A 23,572-nucleotide genomic window follows, 5' to 3' on the forward strand; every position below is an offset into this window, starting at 1 on the left:
TCACGTTTGAAGCAAAATGTGCATGCTGCTTTATATTGCAATTTCCTGAACCGAGAAGACCGTTCGTCTGCTTACGGAGTATTTCACGTTTCATTGACGTACGTATCGATAGATTTGCCCTCAAAGTACATAACATAGTGTGTATTTTTTGGAACATGTCGCGTGTTTTAACATCTTTTTGCACTATCCAAACATAACCAAATGGCCATAACCAAATGGTAGATCTGTTAAGAGCTCAGCGTTTTCATTTTAATTAGCCTAGCAAATATTAATTATAAAAAAAGTATGTTTTTTTAAAATTTACCTAGACTCTATTAAAACATTTGCCTAACCAAACTTCATACATACGGTAAATTGTCTGCAATTTCCCTGAACGCATTCACGCGTATGCTCTTGTCAACACGTTGGTAGAACATCCTTTTGAACGGAAACTTTTCAATGACAAGAACAGTACGCCAAAACGGTTAAATATACGGATTATGCCAGAAGCTTCAGACGCCACTTTGCACCTTCTGCAAAGCGTAGGTAGTTGTACAGTGATTGCATTATTGTGTAGATTCCGGTGAGACTACGTATAGTCAACGGAGGGAGAATGTTCCTAAGAACGATGCATCTGCCGTAAATCAGGCATTTGCTTTTTGAAGCGAAAATTGCAACGCAAACGCGCTCCCTTTAAGTGCGTTGTCGTGTTTTGCATGTGAATTTCCGTGTTTCCGATTGCACTTGATGGTGATGGTATCGTCTCTGGGAAGTTCGCATCACATGTTTACACATTCGGCACATTAACGATTAGGAACAGATGCGTACTGACTTTAAAATATTGGTGTGTCAAAACGAAAGGATTGCATACAATGTGTGCCATACATCATTGAAGCAATAAATAAATAATGCATTTCTACTTTTTACTCCGAAACTAATTGTTGTTGTGAGTATTTCTTATAGTTACCGATTTCGTATAGTATTTCTTGCGAGCTCACCGTGCGAGTCACACGGTGTGACTCTCGATCATAAATGATTGTATAATTATTTTGCTTTTTATATGTTGCCTGAACAAGTGACAAATTACACTTGTATGCAAACTCTATTTAATTAGTCTAGCTATAATTGAATAGTTCAGTAAATTGCCTTTTGAGCTGGATTGAATCCGTTGCCGTTGATCGTTTTCAGGGAAGTAGTAATTCACCTATGAGGAACCCGCAGCCATGCCTCTGTTCCTAGACCAAAAGTAAAGGTGAAAGTGTGAGTGTGGGCAGGTATCGATAAAGCACTGATAAGAGGCAAGTGTAGCTTTCCGTTGTGCCCTTATACCGTTGCTAGTACAGTTGACAAACGCAGTATCGCAACAGAAAATTCAATCATCAGACTTGCGGAAATGTCTGTGACGAGGCAATCTCGTCGAAAACATGAAATCGAGATGATGTGCCTTAAAACGGTGGCCCCTGTCGGTCGGGTTAGCAAGAGTGGACGAAGGGGAACGGGACAAGTTAAACCCGATAATCGTTTAATGAAATGAAGCGAGCGCGTAATCATAAAAAAATGAATTGATTTCTCGCTGCATTGATTATTCACAACAACCGTGTTTGTTGTTGCATCCTTGACGTTTCCGTTCATTTGTTATGGGGGAGTGTTCGATGAAGGATAATGAATGGAAAAAGGGCACAAAACATTTCGTTGGCGGGGGTCGAGTGGATTGAAAAGATGCATATTTACCATTGATTATTCAGGAAGACAAGGTTGCAGAATGAAATGGAAAGCAACAGAATGATTTTAATGATGAATGAGTGGTACGAATTGGATACATAATCGTTGCATTTACTTTGGACTGAAATCTGTAATATATTGTTTTTCGTGGTGAAAATACATACTTGTCATTTTATTGACAGTTATTCGCGTTTGCATGTGGATATTTAATTACGCGGAATTAGTAAGCCTACAGTTCGTGGCCGTAATGTGGATTTTTTTATTTATTCAAATATTTCAAGAAACAACATTGCAATTCAAATATTTCAAGAAACAACAGCATAATCTTATGGAGCAATCAATTTAACATCTACTCTGCAATATTTTCATGCACGAATGAATGCAGGATAAACAAATTAATAACATTTTCTTCTTTTTACTTTTTACTTTTGCAGCAAAGTCCATCCGATATGGACATGCACATCGCGAAGCGACTTGGTAACTTCGAGGTAGTCAAGAAACACATCCTGGAACCGTCCACATCGCATCATGTTATCGGAATTGCCCCAACTCCTTCAACGCCATTGCGTTCGTCGAGCGCGATGCCCAGCCTGGTCGCCGGTAGCCACCATCGGTCGCTTCCACCAAAAACCAATAGCAATAGTAGTAGTACCATTAGCAATAGTAATGTCAACTTCGTGAAACCGGCCGACAATCGCTCCGTTTACAATGGCCGGCCATCGGGATCTAGCGCAGGATGGAACAATCTACCGGGCCATTATACGTCCTCTTCTTCATCCTCAGCGGGGTCGTTTAACAAACACGAGGTAAGGCTATATTCTCATTCAATTGTAAAATAACACTTCAAATTGTAAAAGTTTGCATATGCAGAGATTTATCTTTTACTTATCTTAAAAAAAACAAGAAAGATTTGTATTGTTTATCGATTTGAATTAAAAACTATTCAAATACATAATGTTGGAATATAATATTATTGTATATTAAATTATCATTATATGAATGACAAGTACAACAACACAATCTTACCTGCAATCAAAATTGAGAGTCAAGCAATCATCTTTCTCTTTCATTATTTTTTTTTTCTTCAAATTATTGGACCGCTTTGAAATAAATGCTAATAATAAACTGTATCTTTTATTACAGGTACACAACTTCTCATCGAAAGGACCGCCTTCATCCGTTCCACCTTCACTGATGAACGGCCGTACCTCGTCAGCGGGAGGAAGTATCGGCAGCAGCAGTGGTGGAACCGGTGGTCCATCCTTTGGCAGTGATAAGTTACCCTCGCAAATGCCCAACGGTCGACTGTCCCAGGTTGCAAACTCAAAAATGCCTAGAGTAGTTAGTTTTCCTTTTTTATGTCTTTTATGTTCACCTACACGAATCCATTTGCACGCACGCACCACAGGAAGTTTGTTCTATACATGGCTGAACGTTAGTTACCTCAGAGACAACGTATAATAACATTGATTGTCACTTAGTAATTAAATTTAATGTAGTTAAAAGAATTAATTGTTTATGTTTTGAACATGATCGATCTGTAACGTACATAGTGAAATTAAGATTTTTATTATTTTTTGTTTGTTGTTCAATCTTTTACTCAATTTATTGCGTTTATTTACTGTGTGTCGTTTTTAAGTTTTCTTAGTATTGCAACACTGTTTATTGTGATGTTTATCAGTTTCCTGTATTAAAACAAAATGTCTAGTGCATCGAATTGTAGAATAGATAGTGTTGATCAACTTATATTTCGTAGCATCTCACTGTAACTACCAAGCATGTTGTAATTTGTCTTTTTTTTTGCACACTTTCATTCTCCCAGGACGCTAAAGAGTGTTCTATATTTTAAAAAAAAATGCTAATCAGTTTTTGCGTTTTTTTATTTCTTCTTGCCTTCTTTTCACGATAATATCGTCAATTTCGATCGTTCGCCTGCTTAATTATTTATCTTCGCGACTCATACTGGTGCCAAACATCTTCATACATCCGACACAAAACACACCAATACACGTACTCACAAACACGCGACACAATGCCATCTGCCATGACACGAAAAACAGAACTCAAGTGATATTTCAACTCCGCTCAAACAGGGCAGCAACGTGGAGAAGATATTGAACGAAATGAAGATCAACGTCATGACGCCGCTGACGGAAATCGGGGCCACACCGCGCAAGGAGTTGGAATCGAAGTTTAACTTCAACAACCCGAGCGCAAACCCGAGGCACGTTTACGCCACTCTGCCTTCTATGTTGGGGCCGCTGAAACCTTTGGCTGGAGGTGCGGGTGGTACCACGAAATCGTCCCGTAAGTATAACGGTGTGCGAATGTTTCACCTTTGCTTTTGCCGCGGGGGAACGACGGACACACTAGCCTGGCAGCTAGGCGTTTGTTTGCATGGCGAAAGATGAGTCTGACCCACGTGCCGGGTAGTTATCGCGTAGTAATTGAGTTTATGGTTGGTTGGGTGCGTTAGCGCTTGTTATACTCTTCTCTAGAGGCAGCAGTAAATGTGCTTTTGTGTTGTTGTTTTCCCCCTTCTTTTAATTCGAATAGGTTGCATTCACCGGGAAAGTTAGACAAGCGTTCATGCAGTAATGATTGAGTATGGAATTTCACATTAATCTGGAGAAAAATAGTGATTTTACAAATGAGCTCTTCTTGAATATCATATTCAATCATATTGAACAAATAACAAATAACAAATAACAAATCTGTTCAAAGGCTGTTCAAAGGTCAAAAAGGGAAAATAATTAAAAAATTAAAAATAAATTATATTTTTTGTTATAAATTCACATTGAAATAATTCAAATATTCAGAGTCTCGTAAACGGACTGAGGCAACTTTGTTGCTGTTGTCTCGCATTACCATGTGGTTAACTTAACAAACCATTCATGGACCGGTTGGAACCAGCTTAAATATTTCTACTGGCTACTGTCCTAACGATTCTTTACCGATGCCATACAAACGCCCATTTAGTAGCGAGCTAGTTTTATCGGGGAGCTTTGTCAAGCTCTGTCGTAGTGTTGTCCGTCCTTAATCGTTGAATTATTGATTACAAATTTTTAATCGATATTTCTGTTTCTTACTATCCTATCCTTCCCTACCCGCTGTGCTTGATTCGTGTGTCTTCCGACGAATCTTACCATTGCGCCATACGGACAATGATGTCAATGTGTGTCACGACACTGGATTATCCTGGCCGTCTTTGGAACTGTGTGCTGCTGACCCGATGATGGATTGATTGGTGCGCCTGTCATGTTTTGCCTCTTCCTTACCAACATGACCGTTGGTGGCGTTGTTCATATTTGCTGTTTCATTGAACATTGGGCTTTGGTACAGTTTCGGGATTGGCGATGCTTCGTCCACTTAGGTAAGTGTTCTCACCAATTTCTACAATATATTATATGTGTTTAGGTAAAGATAGTTATTTCATAATGATTTTGTTAAAATATTTTATAGCTCAAATATAGAGGACGATAATCCAAACAATGGCTCGGATAGCGACGACGGTGCAGACGGAGAGTCGAAGAAACGCAATTCTAGTGATACCTCATCGAATGAAAGCGCAGACGAATCATCGAGCGAGGACTCTAACATTGGCAATAAATTGGGAGGAACCGTTCCCGTGACTGGCGGTCCAATGGCTGGAGGAATGAATGGAAATGGTGTCAGCGGAGTAGCAGGAGAAGGAGCGACTGGAGCGGCTGGAACAGGAAATGGAAATGGCAATAGCAGTCCCGTGCGGAGGCCAAGCGATTGGTCACTGCTGAATTTCCTAAAGCAGCCTACCAGCAATAGTCAACAAGTGCCAACAAACGAAAGTGCTCCCCATGGTGGTGGTGCTGTTGGGGATCGCATTAGTGCCCATCACCATCATCAACATCATCACCAAAACTTACACCACACACATGAAGAAAATTCCGTATCATCTCCATTGCGACAGCAAAGATTAAGCGGTTTAAGTGAAGTCGTACAAGGATTCATTGCATCCCCTATTGCGGACGGACGCTCTGCGACGGTTGCACCTGTAAAAAACGAACCCCTGGCACCGTTGGACGATGACCACCTATCAAACGCGAGCAGTAACGCGAGCAATAGCGAGCTGCCTGTAGGCCAGGGTGTATCTTTGTCCTCCGGTATCAATGCAGGATCCTCATCGTCATCGTACGTAAAACAGGAACCGTATCCCAGCGAAAACAGTGCCTCGCCGCCCGGAATCAAGAGTGAGCAAAAGGATGACGGTGCCGATCGGTTATCGTTGTCTAGTCCTGCGAAAAGTCCGGAGCTGCAACATCACGTCGGTAACTATAGCCTCCACCATCGCCAACAGCAGCACCTGTTTAATGACAGTGTCGAACAGGTAGATGTGATATGTGCCCTACAGGAAGCCAAAGAGTTTAGCCTGATCAAACCCATCTCGAGCATGTCGGATTCCGATTCGGATGATGCAGTGATACCCTCAATGGTCGGTGGCGACCTTGAGCAACAGCACCGTGTAAATCTCCAACACGTCAACACCCATATGTCTCATCAACCGGATGGAGAACCGGTGGCGGCGGGAAATGGCGTAGTGTTAGCATCAACGACAGCTAACGCTGTCAAAAAGAAAAAGTGGAAACGGAAGCTTATTGCTGGAACCGGCAATGAGCGTGAAACTCGCGATAGTTCAACAAGCAGCAGCGAAGACGAACGATACGGTGCCGCGCGAAGAAGTCGATCACAGTCCTTTGAGAAGGAAAAGACGCATCTGAAACCGCGAGGTCGAGTGCGTAAAGGACACAGTGGCAATACTCATGGTAGTGGTGGAGGTGGAGGTGGTGGTACTACAAGTGCCGCATCCAGTGCTCGTTATTCAGATGCAGATTCTATAACGAGTGGAGGTGGACACCGGTCAAGCAAAACGTCCTCCCATGGATCAACACCTACCAAAAAAGGTAACGCCTCGTCGGCTATAAATTCGCTGCCGTACGCTCACGGTGATACTGGAGCTGCGGGTATTATGAGCCCTCCGATTAGTATTCCGTCAGTTGATGGAATCGTCCTGTCGAAAAAGACAAACTCCCGCAAACCGCGCTCGTCAAAGATTCTCAGCAGCGAAACAGTGCTTTCCACCGAGAGTAGCTCCTCTTCGTCGGGTTCATCTGCTGAGGAGGACGGAGTAGCATCGTCAGGAGAGTCTGCGGATACTAATTCTGGCCACGAACGATCTACACCTGCACCAGTTGATCCCGTTGTGCCAGTGACGAAGACGAAGAAGCATAAATCGAAGAAGAAGCTGGACAAAATGGCACCGGCTGACGCTTTGACGAGCAACATATCAGCGGACAAGGGAAATGGATTGATCACCAACGATGTTTCTATAAAAAATGGACCCATCAATGGAAGCGGCAGTAGTCGGAGTAACAATAACTATCATCTGCAGAATCTTTCATCCGACAGCAATGACGAGTAAGTTTTATATTGACAATGAAACATGTATCAATGATACAATCCTTCAGTGCTTCAGTGTTGTATGGCTGCAAGCAGTGAAGTAGATTAAATTCATACCTTGTTTATTTATTTATTTATTTGCTTGAGTATTACGACCCGGCCGTAAAATTCATACCTGTTGCAAAGATTTTTTTGCTGTGTTGCAGTTGTTTAACATTACGAAACCTTTAAACATGTCTGCTTTCTGTTTATTGTCATTCCAGGAGGCCTTCTTTAATAACATCGCCCTTCCAAAGCAGCGGTGGAAGGTTAGGAGAAGTTGCAACTTGTGGAAACCTTCCCAAGAAATCACATAAACTATCAATCAGTCAGACATCAGTCGATGAGGAAGAATCCCGTGTGCTCAACTCCAACGGAAACAAGACTGTCGACGACGACGATGACGACGACGATGATGATGATGACGATCGCTCCGATTCTCACAGCGATAGTGATAGCGATACTCCAACCAAAAAAGAAAAGGTACTTACTCTCAAATCACGTTAACTTTATGATCACAGATTGATTAACTTTTATTATTCATGTTGCATTCTATTTCTCATCTTTAGAAACAAAATAAAAATAAGAAAGCGGCTCTCTTTGCTCGGGTGTTTATCAACACAGCTGCTGCCAGTGGTGGCAAGGGAAAGGGCGGCAAAGGAAAGGGTGGAAAAGGCAAGGGTCAAGTTTACATTGACCACGTTGATGAGCTGAATCTAGCGAAAAGCAATGGAGCTTCGACGACACCAAACGCTAACAATCAAGCTGGAACAGCAACTACCGAGATGCGGCGATCGGCACATCAGCACCTCACCGTACCAGGACTGGTGGAAACTTCTCCCAGGCCACCTTCTGCCACAGGAGAGAGTCGACCCAGCAGTCAGGGAACGGTAGGGTTAGCGGCGGCCGTCTCACCTACACTGGACAAGATGCTCTATTCACATACCAGTGGTGCCTTAAGCAACAACAATGTTTCGCTCGTTTGTCGGATCGATCTAAGTCGTTTGTTAAAAATTCCACCGCCACCACCACAGAACCGGCCCCAGTCTGGACTGCGATCACACGATAACTACAACGCACACCGCAGTGCCTCTTCCGCGCGACAGAAGAGCAAAAGCCCGTACGATCAGCTGCACGGTAAGCGGCGGCGAAGTTCGGTGGGCCAGCAAGATCACCACGATCGCAGTGGCAGCTCAGTGCACAGTTCTTCCTCGACACCCAGGCTACTGGATGATCGTGTGTCGTATGGTGGAAGCGTTCCCAATCGACTACTGGCGGGTGAATCATCGCCAGTGCTAGAAAATGGAATTATTGGATCCTCCGAGCGACACAGAAGCAATTCCATCAACAGTGACCACAGTGGTGCCGCCCAGAAGGCGCGAGATTATCGCGCAGGACTGGATGCTTCTTACGGAAATAATTCACCTTCGTTGCACCATCGGCATCATCCGCAAACCACCTACACTAACCATCATCAACATCTTGCCAGTCAATCCGACGCTGGTTTAAAAGGCGTCGAAAGTGACAAGTACGACGAAAAATTGTTGACAAAATCCGAAAAACTAGGCTACGACGAACAGCGTTTGAAGGAGGACAAGACAACTTCCCTACTTTACGGCAACAACCGTGGCAGCGGTGGTGGAAAATACTCCAACTATGGGGGAGTGATAAAGCAGGAGAGCAGTACGCCAGCAGCTCAATCATTGATTAAACAGGAGTACAATAGGGACGATTTGTTGACGGATAATAAGCTGGGAAAGCCGAGCATGGGACCTACGTTGACAAATGGTACAACAGGAGATGGAGATACGGGAGGCAGTGGACGAATGCGGAAGCGATCCGTCAGCTCGGGGAGTAACAATACGTACAAGGAGAAGCGCCGGAAAAAGGATAAATCATCCGCCAACTTACAGGTGATCGTCTTGTGCATAACGCTTACTTGAAGGAATCTTTGTTATTTATGTTTTTTTTTTCTTCCGTTCGTTACCCCATTTCCAGACTGATCAACTTGACCAACTACCACCAACCAATCACGATCGGTTAGATGAAAGCTCATCGGGAGCAAGCTCAGGTCGAACAGCGATAGCAATGGAGAGAAACGGACAACAGCAGCACAGCAGCACCAATGTTCAAGGGCAACAGCAGCAACAACATCTGATGGTCGGTGCTAATGGGTTTGAATCGGGCATTGCGCCCGTAACAGGCGGTGATATTGGACCACCAGCAGAAGTCCCAGTGCAAATCAAAAAGGTGTATGTGTCGTACTTCGAACGCAACGAGGAAGTACCGGAAATACGGGACCAAAGCCGATTTCTCTCGGAAGCAAAGCGGTTAAAGCACGCGGCCGATCGGGAGGGAGACCATTTAGCACAAGCAATGCTGTACCTGGAAGCCGTACTGTTTTTCCTGCTCACTGGCGACACGATGGAGCGAGACCCGATTACAGAGAAAGCTGCCTTTACGATGTACAAAGATACGCTTTGTTTGATTAAGTGAGTGTGACAGAATGTAGGATGACGGGTCGTTGTTCGTCCTTACTGACCGTTTCTATCGCATGAACGTCCTGAATGAATTATAAATGCTGGACGACAACTAACCTTATACTTTGTTTGTCCTCTTTAGGTTCATTTCGTCTAAATTTCGTAGTCAACTACAAAATCAAACGATGCAGGGTAATATCCACACAAAGGTGGCGATTCTCAGGTAAGAGAATGTCTGCAAATTAGATGAATGGAATTTAACTGATCACACTGCTTGTGCGATTTTTTCTTCTTAGTTTGCGTTGTCAATCATTGATCTATCTCAAGTTATACAAGATGCGCCGAATGGACATGAAAGAAACGGGCAAGACAATCGGCGAATTTAATCACAAAACCAGCACAGTACCGGCGGAGCTAGCTAATGGTAATACTCCGTCTCCACTGTCGCCCACGTCGGTTGGTTCGCAGGTATGTCTATCTATAATTGCAATTTAGTATTTTAAGTAATAAAACATAAAATATAAAACAAAATAATTTGTTAACAATACAATAGCCCCGAATCCTAAAGAAATAAGAAAAAAACTGAATTCACGGATATGTATTGTTTGTTTCGTTATTGCAGAGCTCTGGTTACAGTTCTGGACAAAACAACCACGTTGGATCAATGCCGCCGATGAATTCTTCTCCTGCTCAATGCATTATAATGCCAATAAATGTAAGTTCGAATGGTAGCCATAGATATACAGCATCGCAGTGACAGTATTTATCACTGCATTTGAATTATTTTAGGTCCACGCAGCGTATCAAAAGCAAACTACGTTGTTTACTCATCTTTCCACTTGTCTCGATCTTTGGGAGCAAGCGGATAGCTTAGTGTCACGCGGGAACCATGTCGGTAAGTGGGGCTGATGGGAAGAGGCTGTGGAGATGTTGCGTTTGCTAATGATGCTTTTGTTTTAGAATTTTTCATCGAACTAGATCACGAAAACGGGCCCATGACGCTGCACAGTTCCCTGTACAATGTCGTAAAGTACGTACAAGCTGGGATTCAGAAGCTTCGGCGTATGTAACATTGGGTCATGCTGGTGGAACCGGTGCAGAAGCAGCTAGAACCGTTCTAGCCAATTAGAGAACTTTCTTATTATGACAATAATGACCAACGACGAGCAGACGGAAACGCTGAAGAATATGGAATGCCGTACGAGACGGAAGTAAAAGCCTCTGCTTGAACAAATATTTTTTCACACTCTTAAGTCTGTGCACAGCATCGCTTTCTGTCAATATAAGATGACAGATATATTGGACCAGTACCGTTCTGTGTATTACCACGCGATCTACATAGTATCCAAAAGCAATCCATATGGCGCAAATCACAACTTCCACAATTTCCAGAGCTATGTTGTCAATGGTGTTTGTTGCGTTACATGATGCTCAAAGTGACGTTACGAACGTAAATTCAACTACATGTCATAGCGTTTCTTCAGTCATATGAACGATTGCAATGTACCAATCAAATTGTTAAAATGAGAGCATAAGTTGGCCGAACACTAGAATCCAGCCGAATGCTGGTGGGAATGGTAAAATCAGCATACGAAAACAATCAACAACAGCAGCAGCAGCAACAACAGCTTCGTGATCTTTGGTGAACCAAAATGGCTCAACTGTGCGCTTTTGTTATTTTCACAGCCGTAGAGGCAACTAAGTAATCGTATTTGTTATACATGGACCACACTAGAGAGGGAGAAAGAGAGGGCGGTATAATAGAATAATTTATATGTTGGTTTGCTTTGTCGTTAAACATACGCAGAATGATGAATTAAGTTATTGAGAGCAACTGCAACACTATGTAAAATTATCAAGCTAAGAGATGATAAATGGTATTTAGTTTTATTTTGTTGTGGATTATCGTTTTGAAAAGGTGTCTGCCATTTTTTTAGAAACTTTAGTCGTTTTACTGCGATAGGCCAATTGTAGGATCTTACCACATTTTTCATAAAACCATCAGTTGAAGGGCGCTGAATTAGATTGTGCTTCATAGTGGACTGATAAGAGAAGCAGTTTTTGTCTCTTAAGGCCGTGTATTTCGTGCTTAAATTTGTCTGAGGCGTTTGAATCGTTAATCGTTCTTCGTAAGAGATGCATTGTTTTAGTCGGGCAAAGCTAGACGCGAACAGTGTTGGGAACAGTTTACTCTCATCGATATCAGCAACCATTTCATATCCTTCTTAAGGAATAATCAAAGACACTACTATTGAACCATCGATGATCCCGTTCCTAACAATTGTAAAACATGTAATTGTAGCATGGGTCAAGGTTGCGCGGAGGCAAGGAAAACGCATAATTTTCTTTTATATACACGGTAAAAACAAGTATCCACACAAACAGTTACATTTAGTCAAGGGGTACATAACATGGTGGAAAATTATGAATAAGGCTATTTTATATGTTGTTTATAGAGTTTTTAATTATTTACATGCTTAATGCTCACGTAATAGAAGGATCACACACACACACACACACGAAAGACTTATCAAAGAGACATATAAATGGCAAGACTTTTAGTAAAGCACAGAAAGAGAGCGGTTGAAGTTTGTTACGAAACTTAGGAGAAGCAACAACAAGAAAGGAGTTTAAATATGAATAGGAACCGAAAGAAGGATACACAAAAGTAATGCAACAGTAGTTTAATTTATTAAATGAAAATACTGTGCAGCAATAGTAACAGCTCTAAAGCGAAGGACAATGATCCGTCTGCATGAAAGATAATTTAGAAAATTTTAGTCAAAACCATACTCTACCGCTAGTTTCGCCATACACTTGTTTTATCTACCTTGTTCTACACACGTAGTCGAGAAAAAAGTTGGGTTTGGTAAGTCGTTAACAAAAGTTTGCTAGAAATACTAGTTAAATAACGTCACGGAATGTGGAGTGTGACAACAGGTGGTGCCGCAAAGAACAGCAATGCTTTTTTCTCAAGTCTAAACGTCACAATTATATTATCAAATACAATTATGTTTTATATGCTTCTCTTTAAACTGTAAGTGTACAACACTTTGCTAATGTTAATTAATACACTCTCACTTTCGTACAATTCTTCACGACATTTTTATTGTTTGGCAGTTGTGTCTGAGGAGCAGGAACAAAGGGAATACGGTTTTCTCGTACATGTGGATATTAAGTCAATCGAAACGTAACATTTTATTCGCAACACTAGAAGTGTTGCTGGAACCATTACCATTGTCAAGGAAAGTCTGCATGAACCTGCTGGATGGATGATAATAAACTTATTTAATTCTTTTGTGCGACTACAGCAACCAATAGCTAAACAGTTGATAGTTATTATTATGCATACAATCAACTCCAAAGATGATAGCAAAAGTAACGTGAAATAGCTCAATAAACCTACATTCGGATGTCCTACCTAATTATTCTTTGCAATGAAGAGTGTTGCCACGGGATTAAAGTTCACGTTTGGGAACGAATCAACAATTTGTCCTTGCAACAAAAGATCTTTACAAATGCAGTAAGCTACCATTTGGCATTCGGAGCATTATTGAAAGGTGTTTCTGACGAAGCAGACTAACTATTTCTTTTACCATGTTATCACATTCAAAATTGTGCATGCGTTTTTAACGAGAATCAAATGGTTTCACATCAATGGTACTCCTCTCCTTCGGTTCTTGCCCTGGATGAATGAGTGTAATTGGTCAAGGTTAAATTGAGAGGGTTCATAGAGATTATTTGCTGCATCTAATGGAAACGTATACTAAAAAGGGTAGTGAGAGGCATCAAATTAGCAATCACGTTCTAGCCCCCGTGCATGATTATGTGAAATGTTTTCACATTTCACAAATCATACAGTTAACTTTGGTGTTTTACTACCGTTAATTTAGTTGCGATTCAATGTGGTATCAATCGTCCCGCAATTCATGACCCTGCAATGAACATTAACACAATTTTAAGTTTTGCCTGCTCTTGTATGTGCCACAATAAAAGAAATCTCGTGTAATAGGAAAGTGGAAGGAACCAGCAAGAATTCATGCAATTCATGTAACTTACGATTGGTAAAGAGATGTCCTCTAGAGGAGATAGAATGAGAATATATTGTGGGTAGGCAGAAGTGTGAGAAACCACACAACAACAACCAAAAGAAACACCTATATTCACAAAGTGCAACTCAACTCAAAGCAAAAGCAACAACTATTGATAATTTAAGCGAATGGTAAACAAACTGGTAACAAGAAAGCTGCGGGCGACTTTGCACCAAACTCTTCACAAAGAGCAACAAACTGAAAGCATTACTAAACTAAAAGACTATAATATTGTACGAAACCACAACACACGAACCACTTAAACCCGATCACGAAGAGCAATGGTAATTAGGGCTACTAGAGGATGATCTAGAAGATGATTTCAGATTTGATGCGCATTACTTTTAAAAAGGTGCGTAAGAAAAGGGTGTGCAGCGAGTGCAAAACTAACCAATACACCACAAATGTAACAGCATTAAAGTTGAGGAACGGATACGTTGACAGTGCAACAAAACTATAGATGAAAGGTCGTGACAGAATTCAAGCATCTATACATCTAACAACCGGTATGAATCAAAGTCCGATTTAACGGTAAATTAACCGGTCGACTCAACAAGCAACATAAAGTTAAATGAAACCGAAGCTTAAAGTGTATTGTGAGATATTATATTAATACTATACATCTATATACATATATATACGTACACATCGATATATATATATAAAGCTATATATTGTATACAGAGTAGAGTTGATCACGCTGTGGGAAACACAATTGAAATATAGAGATATAAGACATCATAGGGAATCAATGAGATATAAAGAAGAAAGAAAATAAATAGTAAACGCAGGGGGTAAATTGAAGAACAAAACTTAACAGATGTATCGGAAAGAAGAGATTAGAGAAAACATCTGCATTTTAAAGCAGCTGACGCAATTGGACAGAAACTAAATCAAGCACACGGATCACGAACGAATAGATTGAAGAGAAGTAAAGCTCGATTTTAAGCAAACGAAGGAACAGCACATAAAGCAACCACAATTGACTTAGAGTTACTATGTAAAATAAACACACAAACACACAACCCACAACCTAGCAGCAATGAAACGAAACGTGTAGCAAACGTGTAGTAAGTTAAACTATATTAATAAGGAAACTCAACAAGAAGCAAGCAAGACAAACAAACAACTAATGGAACACAACAGCCTCTCAACAGTGGGCAACATCTTGGTGTTACACAATAAGTAAAAAAAACTCCTTTTTTAGTTTCATTTGGAGTATTATTATTATTATTGCAAATGCTGTGCAATGCAATGCAAAAAAACGATAAACTAATGAAAAGAGACGAAACGGGGGTAGGGAGTTTATTTATGGTGATAGACAGAAGGCACACAAAGGATGTGACCAAAAAATGAAGGGAAGATAATCGCGCTTGCAGGTTGCCCTTTGGGATTAACGGCCGCAGGAATGTATAAAAAAACTGAAACAGAAACACAAATTCGTAACAGAGTAGAATTGTAAATAAATTCTATATACACAGTACTAGTATATACCATTAACATTGCTATTATTATTAATATTATTATTAAATTTAAAATGATTGAAGTTATGTAGAACTTTTAGAATAAAAAATCAGAAAAATGATCAATAACTGAAAGTAAGCGTGTTGAGCAAATTGCATTTATGTCGTCCGTTTTCGAAGCAAAAGCAATAAGTATTGGTAAGTATTGCATTTCGTTTATAGATGATAGCACACAGTAATGGCTTGAGGATCGAAGAATGAAACTAAAACTAAAAGCTATGCATAATGTTCCTCAGAGTTGACGATTTCAGGAACACGAGCCTAGGAACGTTTCAATAAATTTTGACGATGAATCAGTTGATAGCAAATAATTTATCTTCAGCTGGTTTGTATAATACAAAGTTAAATTTCGAGTTTCATTACAACCATTTTAAATTAATGGTTGTGTTAGTTTCAAATTTGTTTATTGTTGCGAATTAAAATTATGTGAAAAACGGCCTTTTCAAGCAAATTTCGAAAGAGAGCCTTACAACAGTCACCGACGGTATCAGCGACAGGACGGGGCAAAAATAACAATGTTTTGTTTTACGGGCACCAGATAGCTGTCAAAACAAAGTGGAATAAAATACGAAAGAGGTTAGAAAGGTGCATGTTGTTCATCGACGTGCTTCCAGCTGGGTTTGGTTTGGTTGATGTTTTGTTACCGTTCTAATTCCCTGTTTGTGCGCTTTGTCTATGATTGAGGTACGTATGCAGAAATATCAATCTTTGAAATGGAATAATATTCCGTACTGCCGCCGTTTGCCAATCCGTACTGCAGTTGGTTGTTGATAGTGAAGTTTTTCCTCATCGCCCGCGTTCCATTGGTAGTGTTGGTGTGGTGCGTAAGAAATTCTATCGAAACGACAGATTGTATATGTATGTATTGATGTGTGTATGTGTGTGTTTGTGGGTGCGCGCATCAAATTCGTTCAATGATTTAAATTTTTGCAAAATAAATGCACAAATGCGCGTTTCATGAAACTGTTGTAAAACGATGTACAGCGGTTAAAAAGGTGCTTTAATAGTATTTTAATGCATTTTCTTTCGTACGTATTTCAATTGTGGTTTAAATAATCGTACGCAAACATCGGACACAACGGCTAGTTTAAATCGACAGCTTAAAATTTGAATAGATAAAATAATATAAAAAAGATACGTGTTCTTTAAAATATTGACTAGTTGAGATAACAGTGGAGCGCCCCTTATCGGAGTACCTTTTATCCGGCTGTCCGTTTATCCGTGCTTTTGAGAAATGGCAGTTCAATACAAATGTAAAATTGTGTGTTGAGGAAGATATTAAAAAAAAAAGGTTATCAGAGCATATTGTCAGAACAAAACACACTATAATTCATGGCGCATTTCAATTTTTTTCGATTGGAAAATGATGAGGTTAATGAAAACTGGCAATGTTTTATCAAAACGTTAAATGATTTTTTTTTAAAATAAGAATTTGTGATAAAATATATACTTTGAGGCTCATTATTCGTGTTATTCGAGTATCTGGGCGAGGCCGAGTCCCGATAAGCCCGGATAAACGGCGCACCACTGTATTTTCTTTTGTTATTTGCGTTGATTTGTTGGTTGAAGTAGAATAATAATCCCCATTTAATAGTAAGTTGCCTGTCCGTTCGCAATTTGAATCCATAACGAGATGTAGCGATATAGTCTCGCTTTTCCACGTGCAATCACTTTTCCAGCAATTCTAATAGCGGTTCCTCACTTCATGTTAAAATTTTTAAAGAGGAACTAGTGATGGGCGGGTCAACCGGAACCTACCGGGTCGGAGTCGCTTACTCGAAAGGTACAATTAGGTTCAGTAGGTGCAACGACCGAGTGATTATTATTTGGGTCGTCAACTCGCACAACTTAATAAGATGCTTGTCCTAGGTTCAAGGCTCACAACACGAGTATATTTGAAGTTTTCAATGGAAGTATAATGTTAGTCATATATACTAAGAATAATATAAAAACTATGTTTGTGTTTATTCATTTTCTTAACCTACGCGATTGTGACGGCCTGTACTGGCTTCCGGGTGCTGGATGGGAATCGGTTTTGTTTTTATTAAGCATTAACCGTAGAGTTGGCAACCAGATTTACACACGTAAGTTGGCAACCGGCATACCCGGGTATTCCACACGTTTTGATGTAAAAAATTCACGATTTTCATAGGTAAACAATGCTTTCTATATTTTAATGCTGTAGGCAAGTAATGCCGACCATATATTCTCTTCTATTTCATTTATTCATTAAGTTTTTTTTCATTTTTTTGATAAAAATAACGGTCAAATTGAAATTTGGAATCGCTTGATTTTGACTCGAAAATAAGCACAATACGAAAAGAGGAAGAAGAGAAACGTCATTCTCCATACAAAATGTATGGAATACCCGGGTATGCTGGTTGCCAACTTACGTGGTAAAGTTAAAACAAATTCAAAATAAAATACTTACAGGCTGTTTAAAATTACAACTTAGGCACCAAAAACTCATAAATTAAAAGTTGGGAGGCTACGGAAAATTTCAGGTCAATAAAAGCAATGAATCAAAAGTTATTGCAGTTCGAAGCTGAAAAAAATACCCGGGTATCCGGTTGCCAACTTAAAGGTTAAGCATATTATTCTTACTAAGCAATCATAAAATTTGTTGTTGTATGTGTTTAGTTTGGAATTCCTTTATTCAGATCCTACGTTGTGTTTCTTAATTCTTCCTCTGTTTCCCTATCTGGACATGTGCCCAAAACCCCTTCTGTCAAAACAAAACCTGTCATCCTAACGTCATAAACGTCTGTCATGTCCCAATTCACAAAACCAAACGTCTCATAGCAAACATTACGGCCACCTAAATTTCCTAAATTTACATCTACTAGTACTGCTCTTCCTTTTCAAATGGCAACAAACATACGCGCGACACTGGACGTTTCAGAAACCCTTGTTGTGTGCGAAGAGTTACCACGCGAACGATACCATCGGAACCAGGATGAACTTCGTGGATTCTGGCTAGTGGCCACTCGCAGGGAGCAAAGTTATCCTCCTTCAAGATCACCATTTGGCCGACAGCCACACGCTGAGGAACAAGAATCCGTTGATTATTGTTGTGTAGTTCACACAAATACTCGGTCCTCCATCTCTTCCAGTGCCGCTGCACTAGCTGTTGAAGCAATTGAAATCGGCGCACGCGGTTCTCAGGGACGTCCACAACGTTGTTATCAGGCAGCGCCATCAAAGCCGTCCCGATGAGAAAATGCCCCGGTGTTAGGGCATCTACTTCACTAGGATCTTCAGATAAGGGAGTTAAAGGGCGGCTGTTCATTTGTGCCTCTATTTGCACCAGCACTGTGGACATCTCCCCAAACGATAGACGTTGTAGGCGAAAAAGCTTTCGCAAGGTACGTTTCGCCGACTTGACTGCTGCCTCCCATAGTCCACCAAAATTAGGCGCACGCGGGGGTATGAAGTGCCATTCTACCTTGTTTCTAGCACATTCCGCCAGTACAGCCTCCTTATGATGCGAATCGTTGAGAAGACGATGCAACTCCATTAGCTCAGTGTTTGCTCCTCGAAAGTTTAGCCCATTGTCTGAGTAAACCTTAGTAGGAAATCCTCTACGCGAAACGAAACGACGGAATGCTGCAAGGAATGCCGCCGTAGACAAATCCTCCACTAACTCCAAATGCACTGCTTTGACTGCAAAGCAGACAAATACAGCCGCGTATGCCTTTGTTGCAGCAGCCCTACGATGAGGGGGCTTGAGATAGAATGGCCCGCAATAGTCAACTCCTACAACCGAGAAAGGGCGCGTAGGCGTAGCACGAGATTCAGGAAGTTGCCCCATAGGTTGAGATACTGTTTTAGGATCCGCTCTAAAGCACGTTACGCAGCTCTTGCAAACCGAATTAGCAATTCGTCGGCCGTCGATCACCCAATATTCCTTTCGCATTTCAGCCAACGTGGCGCGAGGACCTGCGTGAAGCAATCGGCGGTGATATTCGACTGCTATTAGTTTGGCAAAATGACTACTTCCTGGTAGTAGCAAAGGGTGTTTTCCAGAGTACTCGATCCCAGTTTGCTGTAGACGGCCACCAACACGGAGTAATCCATCTGCATCGATAAAAGGATGCAGAGATTTCAAACGAGAAGTTGCACGTACAGGTTTTCCGGATGATAATTCTCGCATATCGTTCGGAAAGTAGACGTTTTGAAGCATTTTGACGAACGTTATTTTTGCGTTCTCCAGATCTATGGTGGTAATAAATGCTTCTCTGGAGGGATTCTGTTGGCGCTTGTACCCTTTCCATCGCAAACAGTATGCCGTGAATCTTAGCGCCTTCCAATAGCAAGAAAAACGTTTCACCCAATGCACCGAATCAATCGAAATTGCTGCTATGTTCTGCTTCTTGCGCTCCATCATTTCCTCAGGTGGAACTTTTATCATCTTACTTTCCTTCCACTCTTCTTGTGGCGATGACAACCAACTAGGGCCATGGAACCACAAATCGGACGATAATAGCTGCTGGGGTAGAGCTCCTCTTGAAACTATATCAGCCGGATTTTCTGTACCTCTAATGTGCATCCATTTGCAGCACTTTCCGATGTCCTGTATCAACGATACACGATTTGCTACAAAAGTGACCCATGTATACGAAGGAGATTTGAGCCAATGCAAAACCACTCTAGAATCACTCCACATAAATGTTTCGATTTCTTGCATGCCCATGGATTTGCTTACATGATTCCACAAATTTATCGCCACCACTGCCGCACAAAGCTCCAATCGGGCCAAGCTGATTCTCTTTAACGGAGCTGGTCTAGATTTTGCAGCAAGTATTTCGACCTTTATTTGCCCATCACCATCCGTTGATCTTAAATACATGACTGCTCCATATGCCGCTTCGGATGCATCGGCAAAACAATGAAGCTGCATCGATGTCGATTTTGGCAAACGGACGTATCTCGGAATCTTGATGTCGGATAGCAAGGGTAGATTAGCATGAAATCCTTTCCATTCTTCTGCAAGCTCTGACGATAATGGGTCATCCCAGTCGTGACACGCAATCCACAGCTTCTGCATCCTTATTTTTGCCCAAGAAATAATTGGAGCTATCAAACCAAGCGGGTCAAACAACCTGGCGATCATGGAGTAAATTCTTCTCTTCGTTAAAGGCTCCGCGTACTCAATGGTGTTGGCTTGAACATAAAGATGATCAGATGCTGGTAGCCAAACGACTCCGAGAGTTTTTACTGGATCATCAGATATAAAATTAACAGCAGTTTTCGAAGCGCGATCACCAGGGTTGATTTTCGTTAACAACATTTTTGAATTCGTACTCCATTTTTGTAAACGGAAACCTCCTTTCGCAAGTAGCTTCACGAGTTGCTCATACAACTGCAAGGCTTCGTCTTCTGTATCGGCGCCTCCTATATAATCATCTACGTAGAAATCATTTAAGAGTGCCTTTTTTGCGACCGGAAAATTATCGCCTTCATCAATAGCAAGTTGTTTTAAAACACGAGTCGCTAAAAAGGAAGACGGGGACAAACCAAAGGTTACTCGCTGCAACTCATAGGTTTCTACCGGCTGAGATTGATCGCTCCTCCAAAGTATTCGTTGTAACGGGGTGTGGTCTGGATGGACTTTTATTTGGAGGTACATTTTCTCTATATCGGCTGCTATAGCGATCGGATGCAATCGAAATCTTAGCAAAAGGTTCAGCAAACTATCTTGGATGACCGGGCCTTTCATTAATACGTCATTCAACGAGCAGCCGCTCGCTGTCTTAGCCGATCCATCAAACACTGGACGAATTTTAGTGCTAGTGCTGCATTCTTTTACTACAGGATGGTGAGGCAAGAAACATTGTACGGATATATCGTTATCACCTTTAGCCTTTTGCAGATAACCTCGACTTACGTATTCACTAATCACTGCCGCATATTCATTTTTCAAAGCAGGGTTTCGGTCGAAACGGCGTTCTAGCTGCTGAAAACGTCGTATAGCAAAAGATTTAGACTCACCTAAGTTTTTAGCCACTCCAGCGTGCTTGAACGGTAATCTCACAATATATCTCCCGGAGGAATCGCGATCATGTTGTTGCTGAAAGCTGTCCTCGCACTCTTGTTCCTCGGACGTCCATTTAACGGCCTCTGGAATTTGCTCTATTTCCCAAAATTTAACAATGAGCTCTTCGAGCGAAGGTTTGGTACCAACATGCATGATCGACTGCGGAACGATGCTCTTATTATCATCAGCTTCACCCTTTACTTTACCGGTCGCTAACCACCCAAAGACAGAATCAATAAACGCTGGCATGTTTCCGACAGGCTTCCTAACCTTGACTGTACCATGGCCCTTTGTCTGCAAAAATTCATGGTAATATTCTGAGCCCAGCAAAATATCAATTTGACCGCCATTGCCAGCCTCGGGATCAGCCAATTGAAAATCACGATTAAATAGTGACGTGTCGATACGTTCCGGATGGTAGCCAGTAATCATTGGTAGCACCGAAAAATTCATTCGACGTTTGTAGGCGAAGTTCCTTGATGCTATTTCCGCTTCAACGGTTTTAGCTGTGAATACCGGGCATTTGCCTACGCCTACTAGCTCTTGGCTGCGACCTTTTCCGTTCAGATGCAAACTGCGACATAGAGCTTCTGATATAATATTTACTTGTGCACCGCTATCGATCAACGCTCTTGCTTGTTTCTGCTTTCCTGAAGAATTTTTAACAAAAATAATCGCAGTAGATAAAAATATATGATTTTGCGATGCGGTTACAGCTGCATTTACTGACGAGGTGGTGCTACTCGATTCGTTCACGTTCAGCTCGTTCATTTGTTCCGATAGCGATCCATTTAGCTGTTCTCTATGCAGAAGAGTATGGTGTTTTTTATGACATTCGGAACATCGAAATCTCATCTTGCATGCCATAGAGACGTGCCCCGGGCGTAGACAGTTACGGCAAAGCCGTTTTTTCGCTTACAAATTGATATTTGTCATCAATTGACATGTTGTTAAATAGATTGCATGCATGAAGTAGGTGTTGCTCTCCACATTTTACGCAAATCTGAATCTGGGATGTTACGTTCATTGCCAATTGTCGTTCTACTGTCTTTCTTAATTTGCCGGTTTGAACACGATCCTCTGTAACAGCATCTAGAACTCGAGACTGAACATGAAGAAATTTCACTAAATCATCCAAACTGTGTTTTTTTGAATTTTCTACATATTTCTCCCAATCATGGTGTGTTTTTTCATCCAGCTTTGATAGCATAATTTGGATAATAAGCATACCCCATTCATCAGTACTCTCTCCTAACTGCTTCAGAAGCTTTATATTTCGCTCAAACGTGTCCACTAATGAGTGGATTTCCTTCTGGCTGGAGGATTTCAAAGCGGGATACTGCAATAAAGAATTAACGTAACGCTTTTTTAGTACATACTCATTCGAAAATCGCTCAACAAGAGCGTTCCAGGCTGGCATATAGCTTGCTCCTGTCGATGGAAAAGAATTAATTAGGCTAGCAGCTTCTCCTTTTAACGATTGCTTCAAATAAGCTATTTTGTGCACAGGCGCTAGAGTTGTATTAGTGTGAATGTTTGCCTCAAACATATCGCGGAAAGGTAGCCATTCGTCGTATTTTCCTGAAAAAACTGGAAGCGACAAGTTTGGTAATTTGATAAGGCAGCTTGATTCACCCATACTATCTTGCATTTGACTTGCCGACTCTTTCACTCGCACTGCTGGAGCTTCTACTGGTGGGGGCTTAATAATCTTCAATCTGATGAGATCCGCAATTTGCATACAATTTTCATCTACGGCGTCATATAACTGCTCATTTTCATCAGAATGGCATGCATCATCCAAGAGTCGCAACTCGTTGGCAATTGCCTCAAATTCCATCCAGCATTTTTCCAATCGATTGAGTCGAGTCGTTGCTTGCTCCTGCGTTATGCCGTTTGCTCGCTCTGCAAAATTGTCGATCCGTTCGATGCAACGCAAGATGGCGTCTCTTTGCGCTTTCTTGCCAGCTATTTTCGTTTGTTCATTACTTTTACGGGCTAGCTGCGCTTGCTTATCGTACTTGTCCGCCATCTTGCTTGACATAGGTTGCTGTGGTTGGCAGGCCGGCAACATCGTTTCATTAACAGATGAATCTTTAAACCCAAGGAAAGCTTCTTCGTCCGAACTGAAATCCGTCATTTTCCACAATTTTCACAATCTTGGTCACTACGGCACCAATGTTTAGTTTGGAATTCCTTTATTCAGATCCTACGTTGTGTTTCTTAATTCTTCCTCTGTTTCCCTATCTGGACATGTGCCCAAAACCC

General features: G+C 41.3%; 1 protein-coding gene across 17 annotated transcripts in view; it reads left to right on the plus strand.

The window, feature by feature from the left end:
• The window catches only part of LOC121597854 (AF4/FMR2 family member lilli), a 64,766-nt gene extending 49,609 nt beyond the window's left edge, over positions 1–15,157 (plus strand). For 14 of the 17 annotated variants that reach the window (XM_041924042.1, XM_041924053.1, XM_041924054.1 and 11 more), the window contains 13 exons: positions 2,136–2,507; positions 2,845–3,042; positions 3,762–4,008; positions 5,044–5,074; positions 5,164–7,152; positions 7,398–7,656; positions 7,743–9,086; positions 9,172–9,665; positions 9,796–9,876; positions 9,950–10,121; positions 10,276–10,368; positions 10,443–10,548; positions 10,614–15,157. In XM_041924042.1, coding sequence (XP_041779976.1) covers positions 2,136–2,507; positions 2,845–3,042; positions 3,762–4,008; positions 5,044–5,074; positions 5,164–7,152; positions 7,398–7,656; positions 7,743–9,086; positions 9,172–9,665; positions 9,796–9,876; positions 9,950–10,121; positions 10,276–10,368; positions 10,443–10,548; positions 10,614–10,723 — 5,496 coding nt within the window. In that variant the 3' untranslated portion in view covers positions 10,724–15,157. The remainder of the gene's footprint in view (positions 1–2,135; positions 2,508–2,844; positions 3,043–3,761; positions 4,009–5,043; positions 5,075–5,163; positions 7,153–7,397; positions 7,657–7,742; positions 9,087–9,171; positions 9,666–9,795; positions 9,877–9,949; positions 10,122–10,275; positions 10,369–10,442; positions 10,549–10,613) is intronic. The other 3 variants (XM_041924058.1, XM_041924057.1, XM_041924059.1) reach the window with 3 other exon arrangements.
• The last annotated feature ends 8,415 nt before the right edge of the window (positions 15,158–23,572 follow it).

The sequence above is a fragment of the Anopheles merus genome, chromosome 3R (assembly GCF_017562075.2).
Source record: "Anopheles merus strain MAF chromosome 3R, AmerM5.1, whole genome shotgun sequence".
In the NCBI taxonomy this organism is placed as follows: Eukaryota; Metazoa; Arthropoda; class Insecta; order Diptera; family Culicidae; genus Anopheles; species Anopheles merus.